Source organism: Bufo bufo, chromosome 2, assembly GCF_905171765.1.
Source record: "Bufo bufo chromosome 2, aBufBuf1.1, whole genome shotgun sequence".
NCBI lineage: Eukaryota > Metazoa > Chordata > Amphibia > Anura > Bufonidae > Bufo > Bufo bufo.
The window spans coordinates 482,954,890-482,974,513 of NC_053390.1; the positions used below are offsets into that span (position 1 = coordinate 482,954,890).

Consider the following 19,624-nt stretch of genomic DNA (forward strand, 5'->3'; position numbering starts at 1 on the left):
ATTAAAAGTGGACAAAAAGCAAAGGGAAGGTCATATTAGCAAGCAAAGAGTGGGGCGGAAGTAGATTATACATGTACTGTTCAGAGAGACTAAAACAAAGAAAAAAATACATGTATATCTCTGCGGTGGAAGACCTAAGAGGTAGGATGGGATAAGGAAAAACAGACAGATCTATACCCCACCACTTTTCCATCAAGTCCCACTCACCTCGCACTTGTTGCTCCAAGCTGAGAATTACAGACACCGCCTGGTGCAGTATCAAGAGCTTGGTCTGGGGCTTCTCACTGTTAAGGTGCAGCTGGCACATCCGACCCAGCTCTTTAAATGCCTCATTTATATCCCGCACACGAAGACGTTCTCTGGCATTATTGGCCACTCGCCTTTCCTTTTCACGCTCAGCTTTTTGCTCTGGGGGAAGGTTATCATCCTCATCATCTTCATCTTGACTAAAGGGAATAGGCAGTCAGTAAGATTACATATTTTAATAAGACTCAGGGATAAAAAAAAATAGTAATTCATTAAAGTGTATCTAAACTTTCACAAACTTTTTTAACCCATTCAGGAGTGAGACATTTTTCATCCTAATAACCACGCCAAATTTTGCAAATCTGACGCGTCAGTTTATGGGGTAATAACTTTGCAATAGTTTTTCTTATCTAACTGATTCTGAGACTGTCATACTTCATGTGGTAAAGGCCCATTTTTGTTTTTTCCTCCACAAGTTCCAATAGCGATAACATATTTTTTTTTGTCCACATAGCCATATGATGGCTTATTTTTTGCGGGACAAGAAGCATTTTTTTTTTTTTAACGTTTCTGTTATTGGAAAACAGGAAAAAAAATCTTTGTGGGGTTAAATTTAAAAAAAAAAAAAAAAAAAAACGACAATTCCACCAAGTTTTTCGGGTTTTGACATCACGGCGTTCACAGTATGCCAAAAATGACATTATGTTCTTTTTCTGCAGCTCAGGTTTTTAATTATTATTTTTTTTAACCTTTGAAAAAAAAAAATCTAAGTTTTCTTTGCATCGCAATTTTCTGACAGCCTTAACTTTTTTATATTTTGGTTTACAGAGCTATATGAGGGCTTGTTTTTGGTGTAATGAGCTGTAGGTTTTATTGGTACCATTTTTGCAAAACTTTTTGATTACCTTTATTTAAATTTTATTTTTTTGGAGGGTGACAAAAAATGGCTAATTGTGTGTGTTTAATTTTTTTCTGTTACGGAGTTTATCATATAGGGATATATAAATATTTTAATAGTTAAGACAGTTTCAGATGCGGGGACACCCAATGTGTTTACTTTTTTATTGTACATATGTTTTTATATATAAAATTGGAAAAGGGGGGGATGATTTAGACTTAATATTACATTTACATATAAAAAAAAAAATTCTCTTGTCCTATTCACCCCAAGGCCTCTTGCGTATGACTATGTATTTTGTGGTCCAGAAAAACCGGATCGGCAAAAAATACGGACGTCATCCGTGTGCATTCCGTATTTTGTAAAACGGAGCAGCTGGCCCTTCATAGAACAGTATTATCCTTGTCCGTAATGTGGACAATAATAGGACATGTTCTAATTTTTAGCGGAACGGAAATACGGAAACGGAATATGCACGGAGTAGCTTTGTTTTTTTTTGCGGACCCATTGAAATGAATGGTTCTGGAAAAAGTCTGTAAAAAAAAAAAAAAAAAACAGAACGGACACTGAATGAAATAGAGATCTTTTAGGGTGGAATAGGATTTTCACAGGCTCCCTGCTGCCCTGTGCTTTCTGCACATGGCAGCTTACCATGGATCACTTCAGCAGCATCCAGGCTGTCATGGCAACCGATCGGAACCCCTGCGATTTCACTGCTGGGGTTTCGATCAGTAGGCAAGAGGGAACTGCATCCCTCTGCCTTCACTCACAGGTGCCGCGATTAGCGTTAAATCGCTGCACCTGGCGGGTTAAATGACATGGGCAGCCTGATCTCCGCTCAGTCAGTGCATGTATGGAACGGGCCCGCTGCAGAAGCCTGCTCCATACATCCCCTGCACCACCGTGACATACCAGTATGACACGGTGGCTTAAGGGGTTAAAAATTCCACATCAATTTTCTAAATTTAAAGTCTCTACTTTTATGACGGATAGTAATACGTACCTCATAAAATAATTATCACTTAACATTCCCCATATGTCTACTTTATATTGGCATCATTTTGTAAATGTAATTTTATTTTTTAGCAAGTTAGGTTTAGAACCAAATTTTTACATTTAAAAAAAAATAAAAAATCCCAAATCCACTTTTTAAAGGACCAATTCAGTTTTGAGGTCACTTTGTGGGGAATACTCCATAAATTACTCAATTTTAGAAACTACACCACTCACATTTTTCAAAACTAAGTTTAGAAAGTGGTAACTCTTTAAGTGTCTCACATGAATTTAAGGAAAAAAGAGGGTACATTTCAAAATGTCAGTTTTTCTTTTTTGCAAATTTTACCACTTCAATTTTCCTGTAAAATAGCAAGGTTTTACATTTTAAAAAAAAAATAAAAATTTAATACCCTGTTCTGTAGTTTACAGAAACACTCTGTACGTGGTCATAAACTGCTGTATGGCCACATAGCAGGGCTCAGAATGGAAGGAGTACCATATGTTTTTTGGATGGCAGATTTTGCTGGGATGGTTTTGGATGCCATGTCACATTTGAAGAGACCCTGAGTTACCCCTAGAAAGGAAACCACCAAAAATGTACTCTGTTTTGGAAACTATACCCCCTTTAAGGCATTCATTGAGGAGTGTGTGGTAAGTTTATTGACCCAAAAAGCATTTCAGAGAATATAGAAACACTTGGCTGTGAAAATGAAAAATTACATTTTCTCCAATAAAATGTTGCTTTAGCTCCAAATGTTTCATTTTCACAAGTGGTAACAGGAGAAAATGCACCCCACAATTTGATATGCATTTTTTCCTGAATACATCACATTTTTGATTATAAACTGCTGTTTGGGGGCATGGCAGCATTCAGAAGGAAAGGAGCAACATGTGGATTTTATAATGTGGAATTTGCCTAAATTCTTTTTAGGGGCCATAACTTTTTTTGGTCTGAACTATGTGAGGGCTTGTTTTTTTGTGTGGAAGAAGCTGTAGTTATTTTTTGTACCATTTTGGGGTACATATGGCTATCACTTTTTATACCATTTTTTGGAGGTGAGATGGGCAAATTCTATTGTTTTATTTTTATTTTTATGGGGGTTCGCCATGCAGCATATGTGATAACTTTATGCTGTGGGTTGAATTTTTCAGTGTAAAATATTTTTTTTATTAAAGTTCATCACCACATACGAACTTCCATCAAATTTTTATTTTTCCACCAATATAGTTGTCTGGCGGCTTGTTTTTTCCAGGATGGACTTTTTATTGGTACCATTTTGGGGTACATAACACACTTTTTATAACATTTTTTGGGAGACTAGGTAGGCAAAAATTTCAGCTCTCTCAATTTTTTCCCCCCATTTTTTATAGGGTTCTCCATGCGGTATATATGATATGATCATGCTATGCTGTGGGCCACTAACATTATGGTGATACAAGTTATATTTTGCATTGCCACATACAAACATCCATAACTTTTTAATTTTTCCACAAATGGAGCTGTCTGAGGGCTTTTTTTGTGGGACGGATTGCAGTTTTTATCGGAATCATTGCAAACATTGCAATTCCGTCATTGTTTTTCTTTTTTTATTATTAATAGTGTTCACATTGCGGGGCAAGTAACGTGATTGTTTTATAGAGGCGGTAAATATGGATGCGGCGATACCAAACATCTAGTGTATTTTTTAAATTAATTTTTTTAACCAATTCTAAATGTGTGGGTATAAGAAAAAGCTATACTTTCTATATAATTTTTATTTATTTTTTACAATTACTGTACAATACACTGCAAAAGTGCATTGCAGTGTATTGTCACTGACACTAAGCCTGATCAGGCTCTTGCCTATGGCAGCCTGCTTGCCTGTGTAAGCCGACCGGTTGCCATGGTTAACCATCGGGACGCTGCCATGGCAGTGCAGCGACTTGATGGGAGAGGGAGGGACGTCCCTCCATCCGTTAACTCTTTTCATACAGTGGTCTCTGCGGACCGCAGCATGGAAGGGTTTTAACAGCCAACATTGGTGCCACCACAGACTTCAGCCGTTGCAGCAGAGTGTCAGCTGTATGTTACAGCTGACACTTGTTGCTACCATGCAGCCATCGGACACATTAAGAGCTGCAGATGGTGGGGGAGAATCAAAACTTGTAACTGGCTTTAGAATCCTCTGATTTGCTAGTCTGGACCCTCATTGGTCCCGGGCTGGTTAGCAGAGATCTTTGGAGATCTCTGTGTGTAACAGTCACAATCTCAGAATTGTCACCTTGTGTATAGACATGGTGATCTTTTAGTGCCATGACGAGTATATTTGTCATGGAGCACTGTATATTCGTCAAGTAGCAGTGCTCCATGACTACTATAGTCATCATATAGCATTAACAAGTTAAAACCTATTGTAAATGTGATAACGTGTATTACAAAATTATTTGATTATTTTTTTTATTTTATTAGTTTTCCTTGCAAAATAGGTACCTGAAATTTAGACGCTATTGCACTTTGCAATTTGTACACTGCTGACATATCAGCAATGTACTGGTACATGCATTCCACTGGGACTACAGTGAGTGCTGTACAGGCTGAAGCACACATTGCTGCTCCTGCCTGTACCAGTTCCACTCACTACATCGGTAGAGACTTCGAGCAGAGTTGAGTGAGCACAGGCAGGAACTCGCATGGCAATTGCTGATCCACCATCACCTGCTTGCTAAAGCCAGACATTGGTGAGCTTTTAGCAAGTGGAACTGGCAAAAGCAGCCGTAGTGATGTGTGCTCCTGCCTGTACTCCACTCACTGAAGCCCTCAGTACAGGCAGGAGTAGAATCTGTACAACAGTACACCATGGACTTGTCAGAAATGTACGAGTGTGCGGATTCCAAAGCGCATCAGGTGAACTTAAGGTGCCCATTTTTCAAGGAAAACTTAGAAAAAATTATTTTTTTTACATTTAGAATAGGTTTCAATAAAGTTTATGGGAAAGTTGAGGTACACTAACAAAATAAATAAAAAGTATAATTCATTAAAGGAAAGCACTATCAAACTCTACAGCACAGCAAATATCAGTACAAGGCTGTAAAACGCTCACATCTATGCTAAACCCTCTTATACATCAGTGAGACCTGTTTATTGAGCAGCGTGTCCGACTTCTTTGAGGTTTAGATTCCTTCTTCTCATCATCTGACAGTTCAGCCACTGACCTATTTTCTTCATCCTCTTTATTTTCCCTTTTTATATCTTGTACACCAGTTGACGTAACTGTCCTGCCCAGCAATGGGGGTCCTGGGGAATAAAGTGTAATGGCAATGTCATTATTAGAGTTTCTTTAAATGAGATTTTTTATGTTTAAATAATATGTCCCAGGTGGATTTGTCGCAGAATTGTCATTGTATGTCTAAAAAATCTGGCACATAAAAAAAAAAATCTGGCACATATTTAAACATATAATAGATTAGGAGATTCGCTCACCTGCGTCTTCTCAGGGTAGGTGCTCAAATCCAAATTTGATACACCCCTCAAAAAGCTTGGTAGATTTTGATTAACATATAGGATTGGCACTCATATATTGAATAACTATTTATTAATTAATCAGCTATCCAATGTGTTGCTTCTTACAAGATGAAAATATATAGATAATAGAACACTGATCACTGGCAAATGCAATAAAAAATAGATAGCGATATATACTAAAATGTATCGAAACATAATATACATGTAGTATTAAAACATAATAATGAATTTTTCATTCATGTTTTAATACTACATGTATATTATGTTTTGATACATTTTAGTATATATCGCTATCTTATATTGCATTTGCCAGTGATCAGTGTTCTATTATCTATATATTTTCATCTTGTAAGAAGCAACACATTGGATAGCTGATTAATTAATAGTGTTATTCCATATATGAGTGCCAATCCTATATTTTAATCAACATATTTAAACATAACACTTGTCTACAGATGTTAATTAAGTAGTCTTACCCCATTACCTCCAAAATTGTCAGCTTGCCAGCACCTGCATTTCTAGGTGGAATGAAATTGCCAGCGGTTTCACACACAGCAGAAGAGAGCAGCTGAAGGCAGGATGGTAAGATAAGTATTTTCAACTTCCTGCACTACCTCCTATCCACAAAGAGGTTGTTCACCCGCCGGAATATATTTACTGGCTAACACAGTACAAATATATAAAATGAAAAAAAAATATTCACCCACTAAAGATTCTCAATCTTTTTTCATCTTATTTTATATAGTAATAAATTTGGAGTGCTTTTATTTATCCAAGAGATTCTGAGAATATTTTCTCGTTAAACATTGTACTTAACACCTTAAGGACCCAGCCATTTTTCACCTTAAGGACCAGGCCATTTTTAGCAAATCTGACATGTGTCACTTTATGTGGTGACAGCTTTAAAAAGCTTTAACTTATCCAGGCCATTCTGAGATTGCTTTCTCGTCACATATTGTACTTCATGACAGTTGTAAAACGGAATAAAAAAAATTACATTTTTATTTATAAAAAAAGACATTTACCAAAAATTTTGAAAAATTTGCAAATCTCCAAATTCCAATTTCTCTACTTTTATAATAGATAGTAATAACTCCAAAAATAGTTATTACTTTACATTCCCCATGTCTACTTCATGTTTGGATCATTTTGTGAATGCCATTTTATTTTTTGAGGACGTTAGAAGGCTTAGAAGGACCAGAACAGGCCTGAAGTCACTTTGTGAGGTTTACATAATAGAAACCACCCAAAATGACCCCATTTTAGAAACTACACCCCTAAAGGTATTCAAAACTGATTTTACAAACTTTGTTAACCCTTTAGGTGAATTAATGCAAAATGGAGACGAAATTTCAGAATTTCACTTTTTTGGCAGATTTTCCATTTTATTAAAAAAAATTCCACTAACAAAGCAAGGGTTAACTGCCAATCAAAACTCTATATTTATTGCCCTGAATCTTTAGTTTACAGAAACATCCTATATGTGGTCGTAAACTGCTGTACGGGCACATGGCATTGTGCAGAAGGAAAGGAAAGCCATATGGTTTCTGTAAAGCAGATTTCACTGCTTAAGAAGCCATGTCACATTTGAAGATCTGATACACCTCTAGAGTAGAAACTCCAAAAAAGTGACCCTATTTTAGAAACTACACCCCTCAAGGTGTTCAAAACGGATTTTACAAACTTTGTTAACCCTTTAGGTGTTACACAAGAATTAAAAGGAAAATGGAGGAGATGAAAATTCTGAATTTCACTTTTTTGGCAGATTCCATTTTAATCCATTTTTTCCACTAACAAAGCAAGGGTTCACCTGAGGGGTTAGGTCATATGATATTTTTTATACAGCAGGTTCTTACGGACGCGGCGATACCTAATATGTATACTTTTTTAGTTAAGTTTTAAACTATAACAGAATTTTTGAATAAAAAAAAAATATATATCTGGTTTTAGTGTCTCCATAGTCTGAGAGCCATAGTTTTTTTTTATTTTCGGGGGGATTGGTATCATTTTTGCGGGACGTGATGGCGGTTTGATTAGCACTATTTTGGGGTGCATATGACTGTTCACCCAATACATTTCCTGGTTCAATTAGAATTGGTATTTAAACAGTCCTCCTCATCATGCTGTTCACAGATTGACATCATAAGACCAAGATGACACGTAACAATTGATCTACAGTACCTCACAATTGTGAGGCTTAAAGCAGAATGTTCTCAGACGAAAGTGGCCACTGAGCTTAGAGTGTCATCAGCAGGTTGCAAAAGAGAAAGAGACTGGAAGAGTCAAAGAAAGGCATAGAAGTGGATGTTCTTTGGCCACATCCCACACTGATGATCGCTTCATTGTGAACAATGCCCTGCAGAACCAGATGATGAATGCCACATAACTCAGGCACATTTAAGGGAGGTGAAAGGCACCCAGATGTCATGTTAGACCATTCAAAACCAGTTACATCAGTGTGGTCTGCGTGCTAGGGGACCTGTAAGTGTACCTGACCACACCGGCACGCACAGGTATCATTGTCTTGCATGGGCTATGGAGGATCTATGCTGGACGAGGAACCAGTAGGACTCAGTGCTGTTCACTGATGAAAGTCGATTCACTCTGAAACGATGGCCGCCAATGATGTGGGAGAAATCAAGCAGAGCGCTATGCATCAGCCACTGGTGGTGGTGATCTTACTGTGGGGACAGGTGTGTATAGTCAATATAGAACTGCCCTGTGGGGGGCAGGTGTGTATAGTCAATATAGAACTGCCCTACACTTTGTGAATAGTACAGTGACAAGCCCATACTACTTGAATATAATTATTAATCCAATCATTATGCTTCTGCATGAACACCACAGGCCTAATTTAATCTTCATGCATTCTTAGGGAACGGTTGCTGGAGAGTGGGGTGCACTTTCTCCAGACCTGAATCCCATTGAAAACTTATGGGACCAGCTAAATCCCCATGTAGAGGCTCGTAACTCTGTACCCCAAAACCTCAATGACCTGAGGGCCGCCCTTCAAGAACAGTGGGATACCATGCCTCAGCAGACAATAAGTTGACTTGTGAAAAGAATGATACATAGTTGTCAAGCTGCAATTGATGTTCAAGGCCATATGACAAGTTTTTGAGACTATGACTTTTTTGCAGAGGCATACCCCACCACTACTGCTGGCTTTTGTTTCAATAAATTGTTTGGGATTAGGAAATCACCATTGCATGCTTCTACTTAAATGCCCTACTTTCACTCTATATACTTTTTATGTTTTCCATAAATTTCACCCGAAAGCCAAATAATCCTAACATTTTGTGAGTATTGTATCACTAGGTCAAGAAGCCCCATTGTAGCAATGGTAGTAAAGGCAGCAGGTGGGTGGCAACATCAGAACGGTGGCAGCAGCATGTGACCAAAGTATCGGCCCATTTTGCACAATATTCTGGTGTGGCAGCACAATACAGTATGGTTATTAAGGGCAGAACGATTTATTCTGTTGCATCAGGCACCAGCAAATCCAGGTTGATCCACAACTGATTCATCTTTATGAAGGTTAGTCTCACAACATTTTGGGAGGGAAGGGGTAACTATGCCCCCCACCACACTGAACACCCGGTCTGATGTCACACTACTGGATGGACAGGAACTCATGCCCATGACAAACTCTGCCAGTTGGGGCCACCATTCAAGTTTGCCTGCCCAATAGTCCAGGGGATCTTGGATCATGGGTGACAGGGTGCAGTCCAAGTATGCCACCACCTGCTGGTTTAGGTTCTGCTGTTGCTGGGTGGTTTCTTCAGTAGGTGGCTGAAGAAAACTGCTAATCAGACAGAAGTAGCTACATATGGAGCTGATCCTACTCCTGCCCCTCCCCTAACACCCAGTGTCACCCATAGCCAGTCTCCTGCCCCCCTTAATCATACCCCGTCACCTTTGCACAGTCCCCTGCCCCCTTTAATCATACCCAGTGTCACCCAGAGCCAGTCTCCTGCCCCCCTTAACCCCTTTGGGACACAGCATTATTTCACCTTAAGGACCAGGCCATTTATTGCAAATCTGACCAGTGTCGTTTTAAGTGGTGATAACTTTAAAACACTTTGACTTATCCAGGCCATTCTGAGATTGTTTTTTAGTCACATATTGTACTTCATGACACTGGTAAAATGAAGTAAAAAATTAATAATTTTATTTATTAAAAAAAATACCCAAATTTACCCAAAATTTGTAAAAAATTGCAAATTTCCAAGTTTCAATTTCTCTACTTCTATAATACATTGTAATACCTCCAAAAATAGTTATTACTTATCATTCCCAAAATGATCCAAACATTAAATAGACATATCGGGAATGTAATTTTATTTTTTGGGGATGTTACAAGGCTTAGGCCCCTTTCACACGAGCGAGTATTCCACACAGATGCGATGCGGGAGGTGAACGCATTGCACCCGCACTGAATACCGACCCATTCATTTCTATGGGGCTGTTCACATGAGCGGTGATTTTCACGCATCACTTGTGCGTTGCGTGAAAGATGACCAGAATGACGTCACCAAAGGTCCTGTTGCTGCACAGAGATCAGATGAAGCCAGAAGGAGATGCCGGGCCGCGAACAAGTGGACTAAGGCGAGTTAAATTTTTATTTTATTTTTTTAACCCCTCCAGCGATGTTTTACTATGCATTCTGTATTCATAATGCTTTTATTTTCCCTTATAACCATGTTATAAGGGAGAATAATACTATTTACAGAACACCGATCCCAAGCCCGAACTTCTGTTAAGAAGTTCGGGTTTGGGTACCAAACACGCGCGATTTTTCTCACGCGAGTGTAAATTGCATTACAATGTTTTGCACTCGCGCGGAAAAATCGCGGGTGTTCCCGCAACGCACCCGCACATTTTCCCGCAACGCCCGTGTGAAAGAGGCCTTAGAAGTTTAGAAGCAAATCTTGAAATTTTTCAGAAATTTTCAAAAACACAATTTTTAGGGACTAGTTCAGGTCTGAAGTCACTTTGCGAGGCTTACATAATAGAAACCACCCAAAAATGACCCCATTCTATAAACTACACCCCTCAAGGTACTCAAAACTGATTTTACTAACTTAGTTAACCCTTTAGGTGTTCCACAAGAATTAATGGAAAATAGAGATACAATTTCAAAATTTCACTTTTTTGGCAAATTTTCCATTTAAATTATTTTTTTCCAGTTACAAAGCAAGGGTTAACAGCCAAACCAAACTCAATATTTATGGCCCTGATTCTGTAGTTTACAGAAACACCCCATATGTGGTCGTAAACCGCTGTACGGGCACACGGCAGGGCGCAGAAGGAAAGGAATGCCATACGGTTTTTGGAAGGCAGATTTTGCTGGACTGTTTTTTTTTACACCATGTCCCATTTGAAGCCCCCCTGATGCACCCCTAGAGTAGAAACTTCAAAAAAGTGACCCCATTTTAGAAACTACGGGATAGGGTGGCAGTACTAGTTTAGGGTACATATGATTTTTGGTTGCTCTATATTACACTTTTTGTGAGGCAAGGTAACAAGAAATAGCTGTTTTGGCACCGTTTTTATTTTTTGTTATTTACAATATTCATCTGACAGGTTAGATCATGTGGTATTTTTATAGAGCAGGTTGTCACGGACGCGACAATACCAAATATGTTTACTTTTTTATTTATGTAAGTTTTACACAATGATTTCATTTTTGAAACAAAAAAAATCATGTTTTAGTTTCTCCCTTGTCTGAGAGCCATAGTTTTTTCAGTTTTTGGGCGATTATCTTGGGTAGGGTATGATTTTTGCGGGATAAGATGACTGTTTGGCACTATTTTGGGGTACGTATTACTTTTTGATCGCTTGCTATTACATATTTTATGATGTAAGGTGACAAAGAATGGAATTTTTTTTTTTACAGTTTTTCTTTTCTTTTTATTTACGGTGTTCATCTGAGGGGTTAGGTGATGTGATATTTTTATAGGGCAGGTTTTTAAGGATGCGGCGATACCTAATATGTATACTTTTTTTATTTACTTACTTTTTACACAATACCAGCATTTTTCAAACAAAAAAATTGTGTTTTAGTGTATCCATATTCTGAGCCATATTTTTTTTATTTTTTGGGTGATTGGCTTAGGTAGGGGCTCATTTTTTGCGGGATGAGCTGACTTTTAGATTGGTACTATTTTGGGGGCATACGCCTTTTATTTACAACATTCATCTGACAGATTAGATCATGTGATATTTTAATAGACCAGGTTGTCACGGATGTGGCGATACCTAATATGTATACTTTTTATTTATTTATGTAAGTTTTACACAATGAGTTCTTTTTTTAAACAAAAAAAAACATGTTTCAGTGTTTCCATAGTCTGAGAGACATAATTTTTTCAGTTTTTGGGCGATTACCTTGGGTAGGGTATGATTTTTGCGGGATGAGATGACAGTTTTATTGGCACTATTTTGGGGTGCGTGTGACTTTTTAATCGCTTGCTATTACAGTTTTTGTGATGTAAGGTGACAAAATATGGTTTATTCAGCACAGTTTTTATTAAAAATTTTTTACGGTCTTCATCTCAGGGGTTAGGTCATGTGATATTTTTATAGAGCCGGTCGATACGGACGCGGCGATACCTAATATGTATACTTTTTTTTATTTATGCAAGTTTTACACAATATCATTTTTGAAACAAAAAAATGATGTTTTAGTGTCTACATATTCTGAGTCATAGTTTTTTTATTTTTTGAGCGATTGTCTAAGGTAGGGGCTCATTTTTTGTGGGATGAGGTGACGGTTAGATTGGTACTATTTTGGTGGGCAAACGCCTTTTTGATCGCTTGCTGTTGTACTTTTTGTGATGTAAGGTGGTTTATTTAGCACAGTTTTTATTTTTTATGGTGTTCATCTGAGGGGTTAGGTCAAGTGATGTGTTTATAGAGCCGGTCGATACGGACGCGGCGATACCTAATATGTATACTTCTGAATTGACCTGCGGTTTGCGACGATTTAGCCAAGGTGCCTGCTCAATGATTTGAGCAGGCACCGGGTTCCGATCACCGCCCCGCCAGTGTCACCCATACCCAGTGTCACCCATAGCCAGTGCCCTGCCCCCCTTAATTATACCCAGTGTCAACCAAAACCAGTCCCCTGCCCCTTAATCATACCCAGTGTCACCCTTATCCAGTCCCCTGCCCCCTTAATCATACCCAGTGTCTGTCACCCTTAATTTAAGGGGGGCAGGGGACTGGCTCTGGGTGACATTGGGTATGATTAAGGAAGGGCAGGGGACTGGCTATGAGTGACACTCGGTATGATTTTACTTGTTTGCACTTGCACTTAAATCATCTGTAATAAAAAAAAAATGTTTGTTACAAAGATCGTTTTCCTCTTTGTGTATGTTTAGGTGAACCGGGTGGAGCCACAAGATTAACCCGCACAGGGCGCCTGAACACCTAAGGCCAGCCCTGGTGTCAATACTTCATGGTGCTTATGATTCAGGAAGCATGTAACTGCAGACAATTTCCCGTTAAGAAATCTGAGAAAGCATGCATTTTTAATATGATTTGTTTCTGGTTTTTAATGCTCACCAGTAAAGGAGTCTGTTTGCCGGGTCAAGTCAGACAGAGACCCAGGCTGTGTTGAAAGGGCAACAGGGTTGTGAAGCAAATTTGGTGCATTTGGTAGACCATCCTCTAGTTGTGGTGTCACCTATTAGAAGGGAAAATTAAATTGAAAGGAATCCAAACAGCAAATTAACCTTACAGACTGCTTATAGTTTATGTCTACAAATTCTAACCATAGAGTGACGATTTGCCAAGGAGAGAACTGCAGCAGGAAAGTTAGCTCCAAGTACACCTGCAGCTGTTTCCAAGAGTGAATGCATATCTTCATGGTTTCCAGGAAGTGTGCCAGTCTGTCCCACAGCATGACTCCTTAATACATGTATGGCTTCATCGAGACGATCTTCCATTTTGTTCTGCTGTAGGTGAGAGCAAAAAGGAATAAAGGGAATACCATATATCAAGTGTTTTTTTTTTTTTTTTTTAAAGGGGTTCTCTGGGAAATAAAAAAACAAACCTTAAAAAATAAATTACTATAAATATATTCCAAAATGCCTTTCATTATTCTTAAAGGGGTTTTCGGTGATTGGGAAGATAGGAGTATGTGTTCAACAATGCCCTAAATGTTACATTAGTGCCTGTCCTACCTTTACCAGACATTTCTAATGCCCAGTTTTCAAATCTCCAACTCTCAGCCGGAAGTGCTGTGTTTCAAAGACTCATTGACGTACCGGGTCCCTTTGTGCCAGGCGAAGCCTCTTCTTCCGCTTCGCAGGGAGCCCGGTGGCATCACTCTTAGCCACATGAATTATTCAAAGTGCCTGGATGGGCGGAAACAAGACGGCAACCAACCGCGCTAAGCGACACCACTCTGTTCCGGTGACATCACCGGGCAGGGCGCTTTATTATGAATGAAGGAGGCAGAGCACTATGCTACTTAGCATAGTAAACGCCTCCAGTAATACGGGCAAATGGGGCGGTAGGCTGTAGAAATAAGCAATTACTGCACGGAGGAGGCGGGAAACCACGTGATGCCACGCTGTGTTGGGAACCACAGTGCAGGGCGGCAGGAAGTTAGGATGAAATAAACATAGAAGTAAACAGTGTGTGGGGGACCGTCGGAGCCATGGAGAAAAGGTGAAAATAACTAAAAACATATGGGGGGGACCTTGATTCAGCTGTTAATAGTGAGTACACAAAAAATTAAAAAAATTATATTTATATATATATATATATATATATATATATATCCCGGACAACCCCTTTAATGGTTGGTTTTGTTAAGGGGCAATCAGTGCAATAATTAATATGGAGCTGTCAACATTCCTAAATAAGGAATCCGTCCTAATCACACAGCGAGACGAGCTGCATCTGAATACAGAACTCAAGCCCTATGTAAGCACAGCTCCCTTCCCTGTCAGGTATGTGTTTGTGTATCTCAGAAAAATGCTCACCTCATACACACACAGCTGAAGTGTAGGAATCCGACACCAGACACATTGTTGTGTAAGAGCAGTCTCTAACAGAATGCATCCAGAATGCTCTGGTCAAATTCACACAAACATGCTTTCTCTCTGGTTTTATTTGTTCAGAATATATAGCATGGATTCCTTGTTCAGAAGTGTGACAGTGATCCTTTTTTATTCTGCTGATCACCTTAGGACAATGCGAGCCATTCGAAATAATTAAACACATTTAGGAATTTATTTATAGTAACTAGTTTTTTTATTTTCATCTTTTTTTCATTTTGCCTTTGGGAAAACCCCTTTAACTAACTGAATTGCATTAGCTGAAAGTATGCAACTACTTACTAATGTGTGTAGTGTTCCCTCATAATTCGGTGACAATGCTCCTGAAGCAGTAGCTCTAGGCCACTGTCCTGTTCCTACAAAAAAAAAAAAAATTATACAAAAAAAAAAAAAAATGAAAATATAATTTGGAAAGACATAACATTTTGATAGCTTCACTGCAATAGTAAAACTGGACCACATATCTGAGTATAAAAAGTTAACAGCTCTTATCACAGTGACCATGTTCATGAATGAAGGCAATTAAAAAATAAGAAATAAAACACATTTTTTAATGTTGCTTTATTTCCTTGAATCTTAACCTATTCCACTGCATATCTAAAATGTTAGCCTATATTGATTAAAAACTTCTAATGTGTGGTCAAAATACATTGCGTACATACCTGTTAATCCCTGAGGTGACCCCACAGGTGTAGATGGGCTGGAGGAAAAGTTTGCACTGGAATGATCTGGAGAATAAATCTACAAATAAAAATAAAAATTAAATGGGTTGTCTGGTTTCAGAAGGAAACCAGACAACACAGGGGATCTGCCTGTTGTAAAGAATAGATTTTCATCTGACAGATCCCGTACCAACACTCCGGTTCTTCTGGCTAGGCTCTGTTTATTCGGCTGCAGAGGTGACGACATCTCAATAACGTGACCGTTAAAGCCAGTCAATGGTTTTAGAGGTGCACTGACATGACATCACTGCAGCAGTTGGGTAAACAGAGTTCTAGCAGGAGAACTGAAGCAATGATGCAGGATCTAGGAGCTAAGTTGTCTGGTTTCCTCATGAAATTGTACAACCCCTTTGACAAAATACAGTATGCTCAAATAATATTCATATACAATAATATTCCTGCAGAAGAATGACTCCATAATTTAGTGCCTATACACAACTGAATACTATAATAAAAGTGTAACTAACATCTGCACCACCACTGCATAGACTTACAGAAGCTAATGCTTTTCCTAGTGCATCCCCTGAGCTCCCAGTAGTTCCTCTGTTGCCTATAGGGAAAAAAAGACAAATATGGGCAAAAGAACAATATATTTTTGCATTTAAATAAGACAAAAAGTACATGTTTGGCATCTGCTTCATGGTCAAGAATCTTAATCGATATTTTGTGGTGCTCATAGTTTTTTCATTTTCAAATTTATCTTGAATGTCAGCCATGCAAAAAATTTTAATTTTACTTTTTTACCTATAAGCCTTAAAAATCTGTGAAATTTTTTTATTATACCTTCACCGCAATTGCAGCTCTGTTTCTAATACAAAACTCTCCAAAATCTCTGTAAAGATTTAAAAAATATAACAAGTTTACAGCTGCCATTAAAGGCACCTTAGTGGCATGCATATCATTAATACAACAGCACGCATGTTAAAGGGGTTGTCTCACATTAGCAAATAACATTTATCCTGTAGAGAAAGTTAATACAAGGTACTTACTAATATATTGTCTTTGTCCATATTGCTTTCTTTGCTGGCTGGATTCATTTTTCATCACATAATACACTGCTCATTTCCAGGCGTTACGACCACCCTGCAATCCAGCGGCGGCGGCCGTGCTTGCATACTATAGGAATATGTACTGCCTCTCAGGAGGCCAGGATTGTGGGAGCGCACAGTAGCATGCCATGCACAGCTGCTCCCATCCCAGATACCTCCTATTGGAAAATGAATCAAACCAGCTAAGGAGGTAATATGGGCAATCACAATATATTAGTAAGTGCCTAATAACTTTGCCAATATAATAAATGTAATTTGCTGATGTGAAACAACCCCTTTAATCATACCTCTCCACTTTTGAAAATCGCAAAGAGGGACAATATGTGCAGCGCACATCACAGCAATTTCTTGACATTAGGCCACACCTCTAACTCTGCCCAAAACATTATTACTGTCACAACTGCAGCAGCTGGGGATCGGTTAGGAGAGTGTAAGTTCCTTTATTTTTTTTACAGCATGTGGAACCCCTGGGACAATTTTTTTCCTTGCACTTGAATATCTATTTGAATTAAGTTATGGCCTAATATGCAGGTAGAAACCATACAGATAGATTAGTAAGGAGCAATTTAGTAAATGTATTAATGCACATCAATTCCCCAGGTCAAAAAGAGGGACATTTAAGGCTCAAAGAGGGACAGAGGGACTTGGGTCAAAACTAAAGACTTTTCATTCCAAGAGAGGAACAATTGGGAGGCATGCTTTAATGAATAAAGTTTTACTTTAAAATGTACATATTTAAACACTTAAAGGACAGAGTCATTGCACTGCAGTAGGAACCACTGAAATGGTGGACCGCTTGCTAGCTCCACTGTTTCATGGGCACCTGGTAATCAGGGCTTAGTCCCATCTGGCCTTAACTTCAGGGGGAAACAATCTCTTTAAAGGGAATCTGTCACATTGAAAATGTTATCTGAGAATAAGGTAGCATGCTATAGAGCAGGTGGAGATGAGCAGGTTGATGTATCTTTTTTTTAAAGATTCGGTATAACTTGTAATTTACTCATTTAAATACTCATTCTAGGCTTTGAAGTCAAGAAGGCGGTCGTATCAGTGATTGAAAGTCTTCCCTCTATGACTGTGTATACAAAGATGGCTGTAAATCACTGATAAGACCAGAAACAGCAGGAATTGAATGAAGTAAATACAAATTATATTGAATCTTTTCCCCCAAAACTGCTCAGCTTCTCCTGCTCTATAACATGTTGCAGATTCTTATATTCATGGTTCTGTTTAACCCCTTAATGACCCATGACGTGCATGTACTTCATGAGGTCTGCGGGGCTCTGGGGGAAGATCGGGGTGCTCTTACCGGCAGGCAGCCGTACCGGGAAAGAACAGCATGGTGCCGATCCACCCCCTGCAGCTCCAAGCGCTGCGATTGGCCGATCAATGTGTCGGTCACATCGCAGCAGAGGAAGCTGTGGGGAGGGTCGGGAGGAGGTCAGTGGATGGTGGCCGATGCTGAACTGGTCAGCACCGGTCACATCCGAGGTTAGGCAGGGGACACCAGTGTTTTGGGTCCCCTGCCAGCGCTGCGATTGGCTGGAACAACGCTCCAGCCAATGGCAGGGAGAGGCAGAACTTCCCTGCAAGCAGCCATTCTAGCTGGTGACTGCTTGCAGAGAGGTTCTGTGCCTTTCTGTGCTGCTGTGGCTTGCTGGGACTTGTAGTGTACCACCACTGCGAATTTAACCCCTTTGCTGCTGAAAAGAAGAAAGAAGAAGATCTGGAATATCTGCACAGATTTATTTTTTTCACCTCCAGCTGTTCTAGATCCCTCCATCCCTGTCGACCCCCCGTCCCCCCATCCTTTTTTTTTACGGACGCCATTTGGTTCGTGCAAATTTTTTTTTTTTAACCATTTTCCAGCTCTGCATCACTTTTTCTGCGTGCGAACTGTGACCGCCAAGTGCTTTTCAGTGCGTACCTGCCTGATCAGCACCTGCGGATTATTTGTGCTGATTTTTTTGGCAATTTTTCATTTTTTTGGGTTAAAAAAGAACTGATAATTAGGGCTTTATATAAATATATATATAGAGTTCTATATTTTTATATATAGATATAAGCTAAATTCTCAATTTCAGTTCGTGTCAGTTTAGATTTTTGCACGAACGCACCATCAGCATATGTGCATTTTGCAACCACTGAGCACCGATCAGTAGTGTCCATTACTGATCGCGTCTGCTCAGTTTGCGCCGCAAGTTTTTTTTTTCTGTAGAAAATACTTTTTGTGCAGACCTTTTTTTTGCAGAAAACTTTTTTTCAAAATTGTATTTAAAATTTATTACCAGGCCTTTCATGTATAAGAAACACTACATACACACCCCACACTAAATAAAGGTTTACACGTTTCACACATCACACCCCAATAAAATAAAAATGCCCCATTCATCCCAACGAGTGTATGCTGAAGAGGCATACGCCATCCTTGCCTCAGATACGGAGTCTGCCGGTGAGGAAGACGAGGATGCCACTTTCCTCTACCCCCTCATCATCATCAGCTGATGAAGGACCCTCTACAAGGCGCTCTAGGGCAGCAGCAGAGGCAGCCTCCCAGAGTGAGTCCACATGGACCCCACCCACAGATTATTATCAGCCCCAAATTCCTGAGTTTGTGGGCAACTCAGGAATTTTGATAGATTGTATGGACTTCACCGAGCTAGATTTTTTCTAAATCTTCTTCCCTGAAGATTTTGTAAATCTAATGGTGGCCCAAAACCAATTAGTACGCCCAACCATTCATTGCTCAGAACCCTAGTTTACCATACGCTAGACCCCTAGGTTGGATCCCAGTAAAGTAGATGCAGCAGAGATCAAGAAGTTTTGGGGACTCGTGCTGCATATGGGCATAGTAAAGAAGCCAAACGTTATGCAATATTGGAGTTCTGACATTTTCTACCAGACTCCAATTTATAGTCAGACCATGATCCGGAAGCGATTTGAAACAATCTGAAAATTCCTACACTACAATGACAATACACAGTGCCCACCCCAAAACGACCCAACATTTGACTGTTCAAGGTTAGGCCTGTCAAGTTTGCTGAGGTGTACAACCGAGAGAAAAAGGTCAGTGTAGATTAGTCCCTATTATTGTTCAAAGGGAGGATTAGATTCCACCGATACCTGCCTAACAAACGGGC

At 39.3% G+C, this 19,624-nt stretch overlaps 1 protein-coding gene across 1 annotated transcript in view; it reads right to left on the minus strand.

Moving 5' to 3' along the window:
• Nucleotide 1: 1 nt before the first annotated feature.
• The window catches only part of LOC120990941 (transcription factor E2-alpha-like), a 412,522-nt gene continuing 392,899 nt past the window's right edge, over nucleotides 2-19,624 (minus strand). Inside the window, exons 12-18 of the mRNA XM_040419833.1 lie at nucleotides 15,930-15,985; nucleotides 15,376-15,454; nucleotides 14,996-15,069; nucleotides 13,421-13,603; nucleotides 13,212-13,332; nucleotides 5,255-5,414; nucleotides 2-446 (exon numbers count right to left, since the gene is read on the minus strand). Coding sequence (XP_040275767.1) covers nucleotides 2-446; nucleotides 5,255-5,414; nucleotides 13,212-13,332; nucleotides 13,421-13,603; nucleotides 14,996-15,069; nucleotides 15,376-15,454; nucleotides 15,930-15,985 — 1,118 coding nt within the window. The remainder of the gene's footprint in view (nucleotides 447-5,254; nucleotides 5,415-13,211; nucleotides 13,333-13,420; nucleotides 13,604-14,995; nucleotides 15,070-15,375; nucleotides 15,455-15,929; nucleotides 15,986-19,624) is intronic.